The following is a 17,916-nucleotide window of genomic DNA, read 5'->3' as shown; positions in this document are numbered from 1 at the left end:
GTCACTAGATTTGCTAGATTTGTCTTAATACCCGCTAGCCAAAGGGTCGAAGGTTGAAAATTCGATATATTTTTAATGTAAGAGTATATTGATATACCAAATTTATCATTTGGTATATGTTTTAGTATTTTTTGGTATATTCGTTTGGTGAAATATAAGAATGTACGATATATTTTTAATGTAATAATATATCGGTATACTAAGTATAACGTTCGGTATATTTTAGTATTTTTGGTATAGCTGTATATTTTGAATATAATAGTATATGGAAATACAACAAAATTCACTTTCTTTATTTATTTGATAAATGAATTTGCTTCGTTTTTAGTATATGCGGTATTATTCATATCCGTTTGCTTTAATTGAAAATGAGTAGCGGGTATCGCACTTGTTTTAATTATGGCTAATAAAAGGAGTCAATAAAGAAGGTCGGTTGTTACTGTTGCAACTTGTTTAAAGAGTTGAAACATGTAATTATGTGTGTTGGAAGCTCAAATTCAGCGGACACAATCGCAGGGAAACCCGAAACTGGGAATATACACGCTATATAGGAGAACAGAACGATAAAAAAATCGTAGAGCGAGCTCAGCGACAGCGACTAATTAAGCCGGGGCGAGGAGGCGTTTTTGGGCCATGGTCAGAAGTATGAAGCTGCAACTGGACAGAGAAAAAAGAAGAAGAACTTAAAGCGGCATTCTCGAAATGACATTACCCAAATGGCACTCAACTCAACTCGACAAAGTGACAGTCGACAGTCGACGGTCGTCTGTCGAGTGACAGCTTTCGAAAATATGCTGCAATTGGGGCACTTGCAACAGGCGGAGGGAGGCAGCGGACAACTTGCAACTGGGTGTCAAGCGTTGTGACAGGCTGCTAATAATGCCGAGAAGCCATTGAGAGGTTGGCCAAGCGATTGTAATATGGTGCGAATGCGGCATTCAAATGCGACTCTCAACAATAATAAACAATAACGAGCGAAAACGAGAAAGCGAGAAAGAGTGAGAGAGCTAAACAAACTTGAGGATCTGAGGAAGCTTTTGTCAACTGGCAGATGTCCAGCTAAGAGAGGGGGAGAGAGAGAGGGGGCAACACAACGCTCAACATTCAATTCAATTCAGATTCCGTTTCGGACTGAGTGACAATAAATAATGGCATAGATGTCAACACATTGGGTGGGGACACGGACTCGGGCTTCTCTCCTCTCCTCCCCTCTCCACTCCTCTGCTCTGCTTTGCTCTTTTGCTGCCCAATCGATATGCATGCAATAATAAAATATACGAAAAGCTTTTTCTTCTCTCGCCCAAAACAATTCAGTTGGTTTTTACTATCGTTTCGCCTCGCTGCTGCATGAGGGATGAGGTTGTGTCTCCCTGCCCCTCCCTCTCTCCTCTTGCTCCTCTCTCTTTTTATTTTTGTTGTTGTGTGTAGTTTCGTAAATTCTTTGCCGGATGGCAGTGCATTAACCCAGTGCTCTCCTTCCGCCCTCCGACCTCTGTCACAGATTCACTCCGAGTCCCAGTCCCAGTCGGAGTCGTTGTCTCCCTCTTCCCCCCCCTTGTCCTTCACAAGATGTTTCACATGTGCGCTTTGGAATTTGACAATACTACGAGCGAGGAATGTCCAACTCGGACTGTGTGGGGTGTGCTGGTGGGAAGGTGAAGGGGAAGGCGAAGGGGTAAGGGGTAAGGGAAGGCGATGCCAAATGCCGACTAGATGACCGAAGTGGGAATGCTGATGGGTTTGTCTACGCAATTTGAGATGCGATTGGAATAGAATAATAAAACGGATCGCTTAAATTAAATATGCCATGATACTCACACACACACACAGACAGACACGCAAATAAGTACTTTATGCTGCCATCAAAAGTCTCGACCAGATGTAGTATGCCATATAGTATATATGTATGTGTATGGTACTTGTACACTTGCTTGTCGGCAGCAATCGGAATGCGAATGCGAGTGGCACAATGCGAATTATTAGCCCATGTCAGCAATGCCCAAACATCAAATATTCTTTCGCCAAATTCGCTTCACTGCATTAACAAGCATTTAGTTAAGAAAATTGTTGTTCAAGGTAAAGTTGCATTTTATTTATTGTGAATTATAGCTTCTTGAATTCCGATTGACATTTTGTCTTCTGTTGTTCGCTTTTACTTCCTATATCCTGATATCAACTCAGTTCTACTTAAATGTTGAATGTCTATGCCGCTTAAGAATTGTTTGATGTTTAAGAATAGACTTTTACTCATGTTATTCTTTTGATTTGTAAATTAAGTATACGCATAGTAAGGAAGTAATTTCCTACTTAACTTGACAACACTGTTATGCATACTTACGTGTCAAATATATATTAATTCATGAGATGTTATCAACTTTATGTAAACAGCTAAAAGAGTCTCAACCTAATCAGCAACAAGTTTGCACTGTACGCGAAATTAAACTCTGCTACTAAAACTCAACCGTTGAAATTGCTGAAGAGATTTTTTGTGCCTATTCAAAACTAGAGTTAATGAGTGGTAAATTATTTTATTTAGAATAATTCGAATTCGATAAACAGTCAGTTCGAGCATTTACATCAACTGATGAGATCAACTGCAAAGAAATCAAGGAATTGAAGCTCGAAAATCGAAATGCCCAGGAACAAGAAAGAAAGCTACAGTCGAGGTTGCTGGAATGTAAAATACCCACTGCCCATTTTCTACTAAAATATACTGAATGCCATATCTGGTATAAATATAAATATAAATATACTGTAGAGTGAACAGCTCAGTGCACAGTGGACTTTGATTAAATAGAAGAGACAGAAACTAAAACAGAAAAAGAAATAAAGGCTATGCCAGAAGAAACCTTTTTAGTATATTTAAAATAAAATAAAAGTATTTATCACAAGCGTCTTGTATGTGGGATTTTAATGGACATAAATCTAATTTAAGTACAAATACTAATTGCGTTCATACTTTGTACACAAAGAAGAAACACTTTGGGATCTTAGGATAAGCTAAACTAGCTTAACATTACCTTTATCTTATATCTTCGCAGAAATTAGAAGTTCAGTGAATATTAAAGTAAATTGCTTCTACTGAATCTTTGCATCTGTATTCCTGATTATAACTGGAAAACTTTTGTAATCAGTTCAAAGAAATTCGCAATAATTTAGTTGGAAAAAGTTGTAGTTAATAAAAACCGATTTGTAAGAATTGCAATATTTATTTGAGTGCGCTTTTCCGACCATTTTCCGCTAATCGAATGTAGCCTTGTGCGTGAATTGTTCGTGTGTGTTTTCACGGCAGCTGCTGCGATCGGAAAAGCCATCTCTCTCTCTCACTCTCTCTCTTTTTCTTTGGCTCATTTCCACCACGATTTCCACCTTTCACCTTCAACACACCTGGCAACAACCACTGAGGATTACGAATCGGGTTTTTCACTCGTTTGCTCTTTTCGGTTTCGGTTTTGGTTTTGGATTCGTTTCATTTCGATGAGCAGGCGCAGTGGAATTCCATGAGATGATCGCAGTGGCCGAGCACAGTTTGAGAGCAACTGTAACTGCGAATGGGGAGGGGAGCCAAAAATATGAGTATGCGTGTGTGTGTGTGTGTGTGTACTTTGTGTACTCAGCATCAGTCCAAAGGAACGGGCGAACGAATAATCCGGCACGAATAAGAAAATGGAAAGTAAAAGAAGAGAGCAGAGACTGAACGAAGCGGCAAAAACATTTACCGTACAGCCGTCAACGCAAACAGACGACTGACTGACTGGCTGCAAAAAAAAAAAAATAAAATACAAAAAATTAAATACAGAAGAAAAAAAAAAAAAGAATACGGGGCAGCTGTCGGTCTTATTTACATCAGCAAATATACGGGAAATGCTTATTAAAGATTCGCAAATCTAACAAAGCGAGGAACGAGAAACGAGAAACGCTGCGAAAATACCAAATAGTCAATATATACTCTTGGTATATACTGAACGTGTGCGAATTTGTTTAATTTGCAATTAGCAAAACAAATGAGAACTTTCAATTTCAATCGGTGTGCTTTTTTCCCCCTCTTCCTCTCATTCGTCGACCACTTGCATTACTTCTCTGTGTGTGTGCAAGTGTGTGCAGCTGTGTGTGTGTGCAAGTGTGTGTGTGCAACGGTGTAACGGTTCATGCGACGCGCTCGGTTTATGATTTGATTTTGTTTTTCCACTCGCGTTCCATTTTATTTGATTTTTTTTTTGGTTCTGTTCTGTTTTGTTTTGTTTGTTGGTGAATTTGTTTTTGAGTGCCGTGTTGCCAAACTAATTTTAGCCTTGGCTGGTGCCATAAACTGCACCGGTCAGCGTTTGGTTCGACCAGCAATTGATATAATGCTTCTCCCCCTGTTGACCACGTCCAACTGCAACTTGTGAGCGCCGCCTGCAAAACGAAACGAAAATAAATACCAAAAAAATACTTACAACAAACACAACAACTACCGAAAAATGCTGAGCGTCATGGCAACGACGACACAGGAAGTCATGGATGTGGAGATGTGTAAGTTGAAAACTATTGCAGCTGACTTTGATTAATATTCCACAATTGTTTGTCAAGTTCAATCGCAAACAAATATGAATCAATTTCTTTTTCACCTCTGTCTTTCTTTGAAAGTATTTCAATAGTTGCATTGATTTCAAAACAAATATCTGAACAAAGTATTTGATGTTTAGTTAAACTTCACCAATAAGAATTCTCTGAACTTCAATCGTCCTGAAATTAGAATAAAAGTTTATAAATTAAGTAAAGAAGATTTTTAGTTGAGTAATATTTATTATAAGATATAAAGAAACATAAGGAATCTGTCATTTTTTTTTAATAAGGTTCTTATTCGCTTTCACCATCCGCATATTGGAATTTGACTCTTTCGTTCTTCTAGCAGTGAATATTAATATCTATAACAGCAAATATCATTTTTAAAGCAAAGAATGCAGAGAAATAAACGATATTGAAAGTTATCGATTACTGAAATTCAATGGACAAAATTATAGACAAAATCAAAATCAATAAATATCAAAAATTTAAAAATGTTTGATATTAAGTTTGTCGATATTTCCAAGCCCTAATTACATGTGCCCATTACATTCAATTTAGAATCGCATAATTAATTACATTGTAGTTGTGACAAGTTAGAGATGACACTTGTCATTTGGAGATGACACATCGCAAATCAGTGAGTAATTTAGGAATTTGTGAAATGAAACACAAATGAATCATAAAACATTTTGAGCAAGTTTAAAATTGGATTATTGAATTTTATAGTTGTAATACTTTGGTAATATGTTTATGATATATATAAATATAAAATATTCCTGACATATAAAGAGCCTTATTTCGAAATTTTAAACAATTTGAAATTGCTCTGATTAACGATTTCTATGTGGCAACCTAAAATTGAAATATTTTTGGTTCAGCCATAGAAATCCACATGTATTTGTGCTTCCAAATCTACTTGTTCTTATTATAGTTACGTTCTCACATTAATTAGATTTTTTTTATTGATCTTGCGTTAGCGGAATTCATCGAAGCAATTCCGTAATATTACTTCCGGGTTACCAATATTTACACAGAGAGAAAGAAATAGCGAGAGAGAGAGAGAGAGAGAAAAAGAGAAAAAGAGAGAGAGATAGATAGACCTACATTTGTCCGGATGAAATTGGGGCTTGCCCTTCAAATTGCTCTTTCCCATTGTTTATAAACAGCGAAGTAAACAAAAGACTTTCGAAAATAATGCATAAATATAGTTGCTATGCTTTGTAGTTCATTTCTGAGCATGTCTGAACATATCAAAAACTGTAATATATAGTAAATTAAATGATTTATAAACAACAATGCAATAAACTACAAATTTTTATTTTATTTTTTGCTTTTCGATGTGACCTTAGGAAAATTACCATAGAAATGTTTTCTTTTTCTGTTTTTTTTTTTGTGAAATACTTGATTTTGATATGGAAGATTAATAAATTGGAATGATTCATTGTCCTAATTATGACAGTTGGTAAATTATTTCTATTTCAGATAAAAATTATTATATTATTTACGAATTAATTACTTTGGTTGACAATCTGCTATGTTTAGTACATCCTAGTGTATTTTGAATAGATGTATTACATCCATATACCAATTATAGTCTTCAGTATATTTTTGTAGTTTTAAGGTATATTATTTCGGTATAACTTTGTGCCGACAGGAAATGTATGTAACAGGTAGAAGGAGACATCTCCGACCCTATGAAGTATATATATTCTTGATCAGCGTCAACAGCCGAGACGATCTAGCCATGTCTGTCTGTCCGTCTGTGTGTCTGTCCGTCTGTCCGTATGAACACCTAGATCTCAGAGACTATAAGAGATAGAGCTATAATTTTTTTCGACAGCATTTGTTATGTTTGGACGCAGATCAAGTTTGTTTCAAATTTTTGCCACGCCCACTTTCGCCCCGCATATCAAACAAATCGAATAACAAGCGTAATTTTAAAGCTAGAGTTTTTCGGTATATATAATAATAACTATAGTAGTCATGATTCCTGAAAATTTGGTTGCGATCAGATAAAAATTGTCGAAGTTATTGAAGAAATACTTTTGTTGCTTTGGCTGACAATCTGTATCTCACAGTCGAGTACACTCGACTGTAGCTTTCTTACTTGTTTTTTTTTTAACCACCCGGTCGGTGGTGCTCGAGTTCAAATCCCGATCGAAAATACATGCATATTTATTTTTAATATTTTGGGATTATTACCGTAATATTTTGCTTTTATTCAAAATGGGTAGCGGGTATTTCACAGTCGAGCACACTTGACTGTAGCTTTCTTACTTGTTTAAGAATAATACTCTTATTCTAAATGGGTATTGGGTAATCACAGTCGAGCACACTTGATTGGAGCTTAATTCCTTTTTTTATTACTGTTTCTTTGTTTAATATAAAAATTAATATATTGTTTTAATGTGCACAGAGGAAAATAAATTAAATGATTCGGAGTTAGATTGTCTTAACTTTGAATATTATAAAAAAATAGCAAAAGTTTGATAGAAATTTATATTTAAAAAATATGTATTCCAACTTATTTTTATGCATAACATTGCTTCCACTCCTTAATTATATAATACGCGACATTGTATAATATTCTACAACTTGTAGACACTAAGAAAACAGTTAACAAAATAAATAAATAGCACGAATATTTACTTTGATTGTTTATTAGATGTCTTACAAAACTTAAATGTTTTCCAATTTTGTTCTTTTTTTATTTGTTGTAAGAATAAGAAATAGCCATAAACTCAAGTGTCGTTGACAGTTTCTTGCTTTATTTCTGGGAACATACAATGAACTTTGCACAGCTCGTAAAAATGAAGGGCTGCAAAAATTGAACTAAAATTATAGACTCTATCTATTTGACCACTATAAATTTATTGGGCATTCCAACTAGAGATTATATGTAGAGTATAGTAAACTAATCACATACCCTGGAAGTCATTCATCATATTTTTGCCACTGCCGAAAAGTATGCCGCGTGATATTCCACATTCAAAAATAAGTAATTACTAAGAGAATAGAAAATATGATAAATTCAAGCAAGAAGTGCTGTGATTTCATTGATAATTAATAAGTTTGCTCCACTTTCAAGTGGTGGTGATGATAAGCGAGAAATCGAAGTATTGTTTAGGTCTGCTTCCCGAAGAAGAAGAAGAAGAAGAAGAAGAAGAAGAAGAAGAAGAAGAAGACGCGACCTGCACTTATGAGTAGTAAGTATTGTGGGCCACCCATGGCGTTTAAATGGCTTCAGAAATAGCCGTGCGATTCGCATTAAAATAGATTTCCGAGATACAATTTCCCACTGGCACCCACCCACCCACTACGAAGCGAGCTAATGGTGTGTACATTCTGGAAATGAAACTGAAATTGCTGTGCGTGCAACACGTGCGGCGGGCAGTCGTGAAGAGGCGTGGCGGGGCGTGGAGGGGGCATCATTAAAAGTTGTTGCCCAGCACATGGCCAAAAAAAAAGTTGCAAACCCATTTTCAATCGCAGCCAAGACCATTTCGAGTGTAATTAAATTTATATAATGTGCTCGCACATTATGTACAAAATAATATATGTATTCCATATATGAAAATCGTGGCATAAAAAATAATAAATACGAGTGCAATATAATTTGGCAAATAAACAGCGGCCGAATTTTCCATTGCTTGGGCCCAAGCATATGTTCCTTTCTCTTGTGTTGCGAATATTCGTATGTTTAAAGGCAAACTTTATTTAGTAGCCCACACACACACACACACACGAACACACACACAAATTATGAACGGAGCCCGCCCATAAAGGTGGCAATTATCGTTTGATGTTGCTTTTTAATGTCCAAAGCAGCAACGGAACAAAGGCGGAGCGGAAATGTATATTGCATTACGGTTATTTCCAATTTCAATTTCCAATTCCCAATTTTCAATATCCAATTCTCGATTTTCGATTTTCGATGTTTATTCAATGTGCTCAATGGACTCTGGATAAAATCAACTCTCAGGCCATTGCCACGTCGCCATATACTATATAATTGATCGATAGCTTTATTGTTATATCTATATCCCCCGAATACGCATCGACAAAAACAAAAAAAAAATACTTTGGGTGCTGCATCTGATCTGCGATTTAATTGATTTATCTCAACTTGATTGATGGTCGACAAAATAAAACAAATATTTTGCTATAATTGAAATGTTTATTTCTTTATATTAAATATTTATGTTATGCGAATGTTTCGCCAAATACAGCGAAATATATTTGTGAAGCAAATATTGATATTCCAATCAAAAGAACTGAATTAGTTAATCCGAAGAAATAATTAGTATTCGATTTGATTTGGAAAACTGCATCAAAAACATTGATCAGCAATTATTTATATACCCGATATCCACAGTGTAGAAGGGTATTATAACTTTGTGACTGCAGGAAAATATATGTTGAATGTACTAAGTACTATATAAATATACCGAATATAGCCTTCGGTATATTTATGGTATATTATTTTTGTATGTTTTTAATGAAACAGTATGTCAATACGTCAAATATAGTCTTCGGTATATCTTGACAATTTTGTGGTATATTATTTTGGTATATTTTGAATGAAGTACTATATAATTATAGTAAATAAAGCCTTCGGTATATTTCGGCATTTTATGGTATATTATTTTGGTATATTTTGAATGAAGCAGTATATATTCAAATACACCAAATATAGCCTTCGGTATATTTTGACATTTTTGTGGTATATTATTTTGGTATATTTTGAATGAAGTACTATATTAATATACCAAATATATCATTCAGCATATTTCGGTATTTTATGGTATATTGTTTTGGTATATTTTAAATGAAGCAGTATATAAATATGTCAAATATAGCCATCGGTATATTTTGACATTTTGTGGTATACTATTTTTGGTATATTTAGAATAAAGTACTATATAATTATAGCAAAAACAGCCTTCAGTATATTTTCGGTATTTTATGTTGTAGTATTTTGGTATATTTTTAACGCAGTACTACACTAATATCCCAATTATAGCCTTAGGTATATTTTGGTATTTTTATGGTATTTTATTTCGGTATATTTTTAATGAGGTATTATTTAATTATACCAAATATTGCCTTCGGCATATTTCGGTATATTATAAGAATAATACAGCACTGTTTTGCTTTTATTTAGCTGTGTAGTTTTCTTACTTGTTTTTTTGTTTTTTATTTTTTTTTTTGCTGAGAATCGTAGTTTCAATCGACACTGATGACAGCTGAAAACCAAGAGCCGACAATGAAAAACTGAAAACCGAACACTGATAATGAAAAGTAACAGGCCAGAGGCGGAGGTCTAAACAATGTCTGGAATATGTTTCTCTTGCATACAAAAATTTTGTTTAGACTTTTGCTCGTCATAAATACATTTCGCTTCGCCCTCAACTACATTGTCGGCGTCTCTCTTCGTTCCCAGTTCCTCGTTCGTCGTTGTTCTCTCGATCTTTGGCGTAGACAAAACAGCTTTTACATAGAAAGAAAGAAAGAAGGACAGAGAGCGGAGCGGGACTTATAGACACATTTATGCATATCATTAATATAAATATTTTGCGCTCTGGTTTTTTGTATGCGATTTTATGAGTTTTGTAAATTTCGCTATTTTGTTTGTACTATATAAAATGACTTGTTTTCAAGTTAAATTCTCCGTTAATAATATAATGATGCTACGGAACACAACACAACACAACGCAACGGCACAATTTGAAACATTTTGTTGTTTTCTTTTGCGTTGCGGCAAGTTCTGTTGAAATAATAAAAAAATAAGTATTATTGTTTTGCAGACAAGTATTAAAAATGTACATTGAACAGAAGCTGACCTCAAATTGGCTTTGCAAATGTTAATGTACATAGTTTATTTTCAACTATTGCGGTTAGTTTACTATATATAATACTCGGTTTAAACTGGATGCAGCCAGTTGAACATTTCTGAAAAGTAGAACCTTTTACTCAAGAACATCGCTGAGGCAATCAAATTCAACATTTTATACAGGAGATGTTCGATTCACAATGAGTTGCTTAACATGATGCAAAACGGAAAACATAAAGTCAATTGATGAATAATAAATTAAATATATATAAACGCATTATTTAATAAATTGTTAATTTTCGGAGGATTTGTTTCTATTAGATTTATATATATTTTGTTTTTGTCTGAGCTTGTTTACTTTTGCATCCTTAGAGAGCTGTTGGACTGATGCGATTTTGATGTAAGCACTTGCACAATGAAAAGAAAGCGTGTGAGGCATTTTCTTGTGAAGAGAAATAGTATTTATTCCAACTGTGGAGTCACAAAGTGAATTTGGAACTTAAAATAAAAAAAAAATTTAACCAAGTTGCAGTAAAATAAAATTTGACTGGCAAAGAATGGAAGTTTATCTGCTTCTTTGAATAATTGCATTTATGTAAGAAGAAAATGTTTCAGGTGATGAGTGCAAAGAAATTTGGCGACCAAACTAACAATTTATTGGTGTGGCCATGCTTTCTGGGTTTTTAATAATATCATGTCAGATTTAGTCTCATACCATTTACTGAAAACGGTCACACTTAAATATATAGCAATGCGAAACATAATTTATTTAGTTCATCTGGAAACATCGTTTTATTTAAAATAATATTGCAATAATGCAACTTTGAAAGTTGACGTAAATAAAGTTATGTGCACATTGATTGCTCATCTCACATAAAAGGCAATTAGTTTGAATGCGAATGAGTATGAGTATCGTGGAGAAGTCGTTTGAATTTAGCCATAATTCTGCATATGGTTAATGGACCGTAAATTAAGTGGCCAAGCAGTTAACGCCTCCAGAAACACATGATTCACTGGCCGTGAAACAATAATGATGGGGCTCATTTGTTGAAATCAAATACTTGCTTGAGCACACACTCACACACACACATACAGACATAGTTGTGAATTAATGACACTGCGATTGCACAAACGATGCGTTTGATTATTAATTTATGCAATTAAACATCAACCGAATGCGTTTTTATGAATTCATTAAAAATGCATGTTTAAATTCAGTGCACAATTTCATAGCACAAATTAAATTCGACACTGAGAGAAAAGTTTGCAGCACTTTTCAGGTGATTTTGTTGCTCGCTTTGCGCTTGCACGTTTCTCCTCTCCTCTTCTTTTTAGTTTTTGTTGTTGTTGTTGTCGGAAATTAAATTAAAAGGCGAACGCATCCAGAGATGCAAAGCAAATATCGTGCTTCGAAATTGCAGTTATTTTAACCCAACTGGGCATATTAGTTTTCCTAGGCATAGCAGATGTGTTTATCTTGCATTTAAAATGCAGGTTGCGTACTTCAGGGAAACAAGACAATTTGCATTTATCAAGTTGACAGCTAGCTTTAAGTTTATAAAATACTTAAAGGCCTATAAGTTGCAATTTGTGTGTTTGAACTTTGATAAATACTGCAAACTGCGCCTGAAAATTCTAAAAGATAATTATTTTAATGACAAAGATATGCCATTTTTGTTGTTGCTCTCAATGCAGGGTATACAGAAAAAAAGGGGGGGAAAACAAATTGTTGACTTTTTTGTGTGTGATACGCAAAATCGAATATGTTTATAGGATGTCCTCGAATATGGAGCGTATTCAGCATGTGTTGTTGTTTATGTTGCTTGATGCTTGCACGTTGCAAGGACAGCGAATATTACGTATACGCAGACAAGATTGTTGTGCGATTTATTTTTCAGCAGTTGGCAGTTTGTTTGGCACTTTGACGCTGACATTGACACACCAACAAATACGCGCGTGTGTGTGTGTGTGTTGCTGTTGTATTAGCGCATGTGATGAATGGCTCTTTCTCTCTCCTCGATGTGCGGAAACTGTGCGTAAAATTTTAGTACTCGCATTGCCGCTTGTTTTATTTTGCCAAAGCAATCGCCAAAGAAGTAAAACAAACACAAACTAAATAAATAAAAATCGAGAAATCAATTCCCCGCCCCCGCTCTGAAATCATTTTGTTTGATGATGAATCAGACACAAGCTAAAAAAAAAAAAATTGGCAGTCAAAGAAGGAAAAAAGCAAAGAAGAAGTTCTCTTTCTCTCTCGCCTGTTGCATTCTTAGAATTGCGATTGTCGTGTGCGATTTGCTGCACGATAAAATATGCAACAAATAAACAGAACCGCAACTCAGCACCGAACACGAACACGAACATTCCTCGAGTTGCAGTTGGCTGGCTGGCAACACGCCAGGAATTAGCCAGCTGCGGCTAGGATAAGAGTTTGTCAAGCCAAAAGAAAGTGAAGAAGAAGGGAAGCAGGTGGAGGAGGGGATGAGGAGAAGCCCCTTCAATTGAGAAGACGGGCCAACAGCCAGTCAGCTTCAACATAAACAAAAATGTTTTGCCAAAAAGGTCGTGATAGCATTACTATTTTTAAAGTGCTAAACTCGTGTTGCACTCACTCACTCCACACTGGGCGGGTGAAAAGGCGAAAAGTGTCGACAGCTGTTGCCAAATAAATCAAATGAGTTACGACTTCTCAGCGATCGTTCAACGAGATTGTTTATAACACATACGAGTATCCAAGAGGCTGCTACCAAATGGTTTTCTTCTCTTCTCCTACGTGCAACACGTGCAACATGTGCATTGCCAATGAAGACACAGCAAGCAACCTTCTCATTCGTTTGAACTCTCACTTCGTTTATTGGCCAAGTAAATTGCACATTTGTCAAGAGTTCGAGATTAGATTACTTTGTAGATTTAAAGCAGACAATAAAATCCGCATTGAGTGCTTGCTAATTACATTAAAATTTAAAACAAGCATTAATCAAACTTTAAAACAACCACATAAATATTAATTCTAAAATATGTAAAAATGTTGAAGACAAACTCTTGAATGTTTACACTCGGCACCCAAAGGTCAGAGGTTATTTAAGAAATACTTATTTATCTAATAATTTTAGTTTTATATTTATTTTTTATTAACTTGATTGCATTGTTGTTCTTAAATTGAATTCTATGATTTGAATTTTTGCTGAGCTTAATATTAATATCAATGGCTAAAGTATTGCATTAAAATTATTACAATCTATCAATACGATTGAAAAGCTAATCAAAAGTTTTAATGAATATCAAAATATCGATGAATATAGTACAATATATTTTTGTATTATTAAATATCAAAAGTGTTTGAAAGATATCAATGGATATGATGGTTTGCATTAATAATTAGATATTAATGAATTTTTTTTTTAAACTTTCATAAAATTGTTGCGGAATGCATCTATTACTAAACAATACACTTAAGTGTTTATTTGTTTTAAAAAGTCGATTTTAAGTTGAATTGAAATTTAAATTAAAGTACTATTTCAATAAATCCAAGAAGATAAGGTTTTGGGGAGTGTTAGTGACTCTGATTGCAACTTTATCAAAGAATAACTGACAAAGCAATTACATAAATGCATCTTGCGGAGATCAAGTCGAAGAGAAATTCGCAATGCAGAGAAGCTTGGCCATTAGATTGATGATTTGATTGATGGAAGAGAACGAGGCGTACTTTATGGCAGATAAAAAGTGGGACTACAACTTGCACTGCATCGGAATGAGGAAATTAGAATGTGTAATCGATTACGATACGTGTGTAGTACAGGGTATTTCCCAGTCTAGCAAATCTAGTCGATTGATTGATTATTTCGCACTTTGATTAGAAAGTGAATAAAGAAATGGAATGCTCGAATGAAAATGTAAAAAAAAAACATATTTTTGTCTTACACAATGTTTGAAATCGACTTTTATCTACAGAGTACTCTGCAGTCGAGCATTCTTCTCTTCTTGTTGAGTCCTGCTCTCTCGGTCTCTTTTCCAGCTTGTTATGTTTTGTGCGCATTCTGCACCATTTGGCACATTGCCTTGCATATTTTTTGCCAGTTGAAACAAAAACCAAAAAACGAATACATTGAATGCAAATTTGAATGATTTACGACGTTCGCAAGTGAAAAAAAAAACAAAACAACGGGTGAAAATACATTGCACGAGACAGCAAAAATTTGTCACACATGCGGCGCGTATCCGAAATGGATTTTCTTTTATTCGATTTCGCATTTTCTCTGCTATTGAACTATACCAATTCTTTTTGTTTTTTTTTTTGCGACTGATGAGAACTCTTTGTTTGTTGATTCTTGCAGCGACGACCAATCCAAGTCCACTGCAGGGCAGTGTCAACGTCATTACCATACTCAGCACGAGTAATAACAACAGCAACAACAACAACAACAACAACAACAACAGTGCTCTTACCAACAACAATAGCAACAGCAATATAAACAATAACAGCGATAACTGCAACATAATTCCCAGCGAATCGCCCGAAGCAGCAGCAGCGGGAGCAGCAGCAGGTGGAGGCGGTGGCGGAGGGGCAGCTGCGGGGGAGCATAGTTTTGTGGCAATTCCATTGCTCGAGCGTCGGCGTCGCAGTCGCAGCCACAGTCGCTGCCACATCGCGCCGCTGGCGCCGATTATTTGCATACAGAACGGCGCTCATCCCGAAGATCTAACTCAACTCTCACGCTCCGTTTCGTGCTTCGTTCGATTTCGCCGGAGTTTCGCCAAACGTGAGTTCTGATCTCCATTTCTTACATTAGCATTTAACATTTGAACATTCGCTATTTATTTATTATACAATAGCTATGTGTTAGCTGAAGCATATTCTTAACCATTGTCTGTCCAAATGTTCACAAAGATCTTAATATTCCAATCATATAAGAAGAAATAAAGAAATTTAGTAAGAAATACATCGATAGACTCCATAATCACGAGGCTAAATTATCCTTAAGTCTAGTAGACAACAATTTAACAGTAAGAAGACTGACATACTCGATCTACCCGATAGATAAATCCAACCAACTGAATAGATGTTATATACTGAGAACTTATTTTTTTTGTTCATTTAATATTAATTATACAATTTACTTATTGTTTAAACAGACAGATTGTAAATAAAAGAAGAGCGAATACAAAATTGTCTGTCGGTTCTTATGAACACCTAGGATCACAGCGTAAATCAAAAAAAAATTAACATAAAGAGAAATTAGAAGGCTCGAGGGCTCGCTTTGATTGCGATCATATCATACCTTGAATGTAGAAGTTTATCGTTATGTCAAATATAACTCTTGGTATATTGTAGTATGTTTTTCAATATGCTAATTTGGTATATGTTATTTACCTTAATATATTTGGTATTTTATGTATTTAGTTGATTGTCTAATTTGGTATATTTCAAATAACGAACGTGCTAAAATATTTGGCTGTATGTTAATTTAGTATATTTGATTTAATTTGGTATATCTTAAATATCAAAGTATACCTTTATACCAAATATAGCTTTTGCAGTATTTTAGTACTTTCTCGATATTTTAATTAGGCATATTTGACTTAATTTGATATATTATATTTGGAGTATTGCATTTGATTATTTAGATATGTATATTTTTAATGTAAAAGTATATATAAAAGTAAATATTGCGCTACAATATTAAAATATAGCTTTAGCATTTTTTGGTATGTAAATTTGGTATAATTTATTTATTTGATTATTTAATTTGGTATATTTTGAATAAAAAAATTATATCGTTAGATGTAATTTAGTTCTTTTTTATTTATTAGATCATTTAATTTCTTATAGTCTGAATTTAAAACAATGTCGATTATCGAATGTAGCTTTTAGTATATTTTAGTATTTTTTCGGTATATTAATTTGTTATATTTTATTTATGTGATCATTTAATTTGGTATATGTATTTGTATATACTATTTACTTTTAATGCATAATAACGCTGTGGTATATTAATACAGTATATAAGTTGGTATATTTTATTTAGAATACCGATTTAGCATTTTCTTCGGAAGTGGGTATCTCACCGTCGAGCACACTTTTACATTGTTTTATCCCGATTTGGCATTTATCTCGACCAAACTGTATTTCTCGCATTTTAATTCATTTGCTTGCACTCAGCGTTTTTAATTGAATTGCACGATTTCTTTGCTGTTTGTATTCTCAAATTGTTAACTCTTTTCTCCTTTTCTCTCTTTTTCGCTTTCTCTTATGTAGTATTTGCCAAAATCATGGGCAGCAATAATCCCAGCGAAGCGGATCGATATGACTATTATGATTGTGAGTACAGATAATAAAAATACTTTGACCTACCGATTAAGTATACGCAACGTTGGCCCAACACCTGAATTTCAATTAACCGTCGCATCGGGCAATCGACTTTTATATATTTTTATGGATATCCTTTTACATTTCCACTTTCCACTTTTCTATTTTGTATTAAATGTTAAACTTATTTTTGATTTGGCATTTTAAACTTAATCTGAAAAGCTAAAATTATCGTCATTTAAATATGACAATATTTATATTTATAATAGTTATATATTTATATAATTTTGGTGAAATTATTGAAATTTTAGTAAAATAAAGTAAGAAAGTTATTTATATTTATTAAATATCTATTTAATCTTTTAAAGTGCTAGTAAAAGTTAATTTCTCACAAGTTTTTATATGAATTGAAGTTTTCCCAAGTCAAACATTTGCTTTGCTTGACTTTTTAGCAACTCAACAAGGGATTGATATAAATCTTTGTGATCAAAAGAATAAATTCAAAACGAAATGAAATCATTCGCAATTGTTTTGTTTTTTTGTGAGTCTTTCGCAAATTGTTTGAAATTTGAGACATTTCATAAATGGAAAGCAGAAAGTGTAATTAATGTGTAATTAACATTCGAGTTGTGTAATTAAATAAAACGTAATGACATTGATGGAAACAATGCTATTCAAACAGGTTGTTGACGTAATTCGAGTGCTAAACTTGTTTTATAGTTTGTGATGATAAATTAGTCGGGATACGTGCTGTGGGTGAAAGCAGAGAGATGGAAGCTGTTGATAAATGCTTTGCGAGTGACATTAAGTATACGCCATGGAGTCGAGTCGAGTCGAGCGACATCGAATGGACACAACATGAATTCATTACAATACTACAAGTATTTGCATCTTTCGATGCTTTTGTGCTCAATGTTTTTTTTGCGCTCTCTCTTTCTCTCTTTCGTTGCGTTGTTTTTGGGTTTTTCTTTACTTTTTTTTTTTTTTGGCTGCGTCCTTTATGCGTGGCTGGCACTTCAAACCAAGCGGCAAGTGGCTGTGAAAGCCAGCAGAAAATCAATAAGACCCCAGAGATATTCTCTGTGTGTATAGAAGAGAAAGAGAGAGAGACAGAGAGGGAGAGAGTGAGAGAGAGAGCGTCGAGCATCGACATTGGGCATAAGTAGTATTTATGTTGGTATCTAAATATCTACAGTCATCTGTCAAATATCACGTTTCTTGTTTA

At 34.3% G+C, this 17,916-nt stretch overlaps 1 protein-coding gene across 1 annotated transcript in view; it reads left to right on the top strand.

Moving 5' to 3' along the window:
- The first annotated feature begins 4,365 nt into the window (after positions 1-4,365).
- The window catches only part of LOC117578281 (serine/threonine-protein kinase phg2-like), a 72,800-nt gene continuing 59,249 nt past the window's right edge, over positions 4,366-17,916 (top strand). Inside the window, exons 1-3 of the mRNA XM_052006556.1 lie at positions 4,366-4,515; positions 14,719-15,144; positions 16,641-16,703. Coding sequence (XP_051862516.1) covers positions 4,464-4,515; positions 14,719-15,144; positions 16,641-16,703 — 541 coding nt within the window. The 5' untranslated portion in view covers positions 4,366-4,463. The remainder of the gene's footprint in view (positions 4,516-14,718; positions 15,145-16,640; positions 16,704-17,916) is intronic.

The sequence above is a fragment of the Drosophila albomicans genome, chromosome X (genome assembly GCF_009650485.2).
Source record: "Drosophila albomicans strain 15112-1751.03 chromosome X, ASM965048v2, whole genome shotgun sequence".
NCBI classification, from domain to species: Eukaryota; Metazoa; Arthropoda; class Insecta; order Diptera; family Drosophilidae; genus Drosophila; species Drosophila albomicans.
Note: the sequence above shows the minus strand (reverse complement) of the source record. Positions and strands in the feature narration are given on the sequence as shown.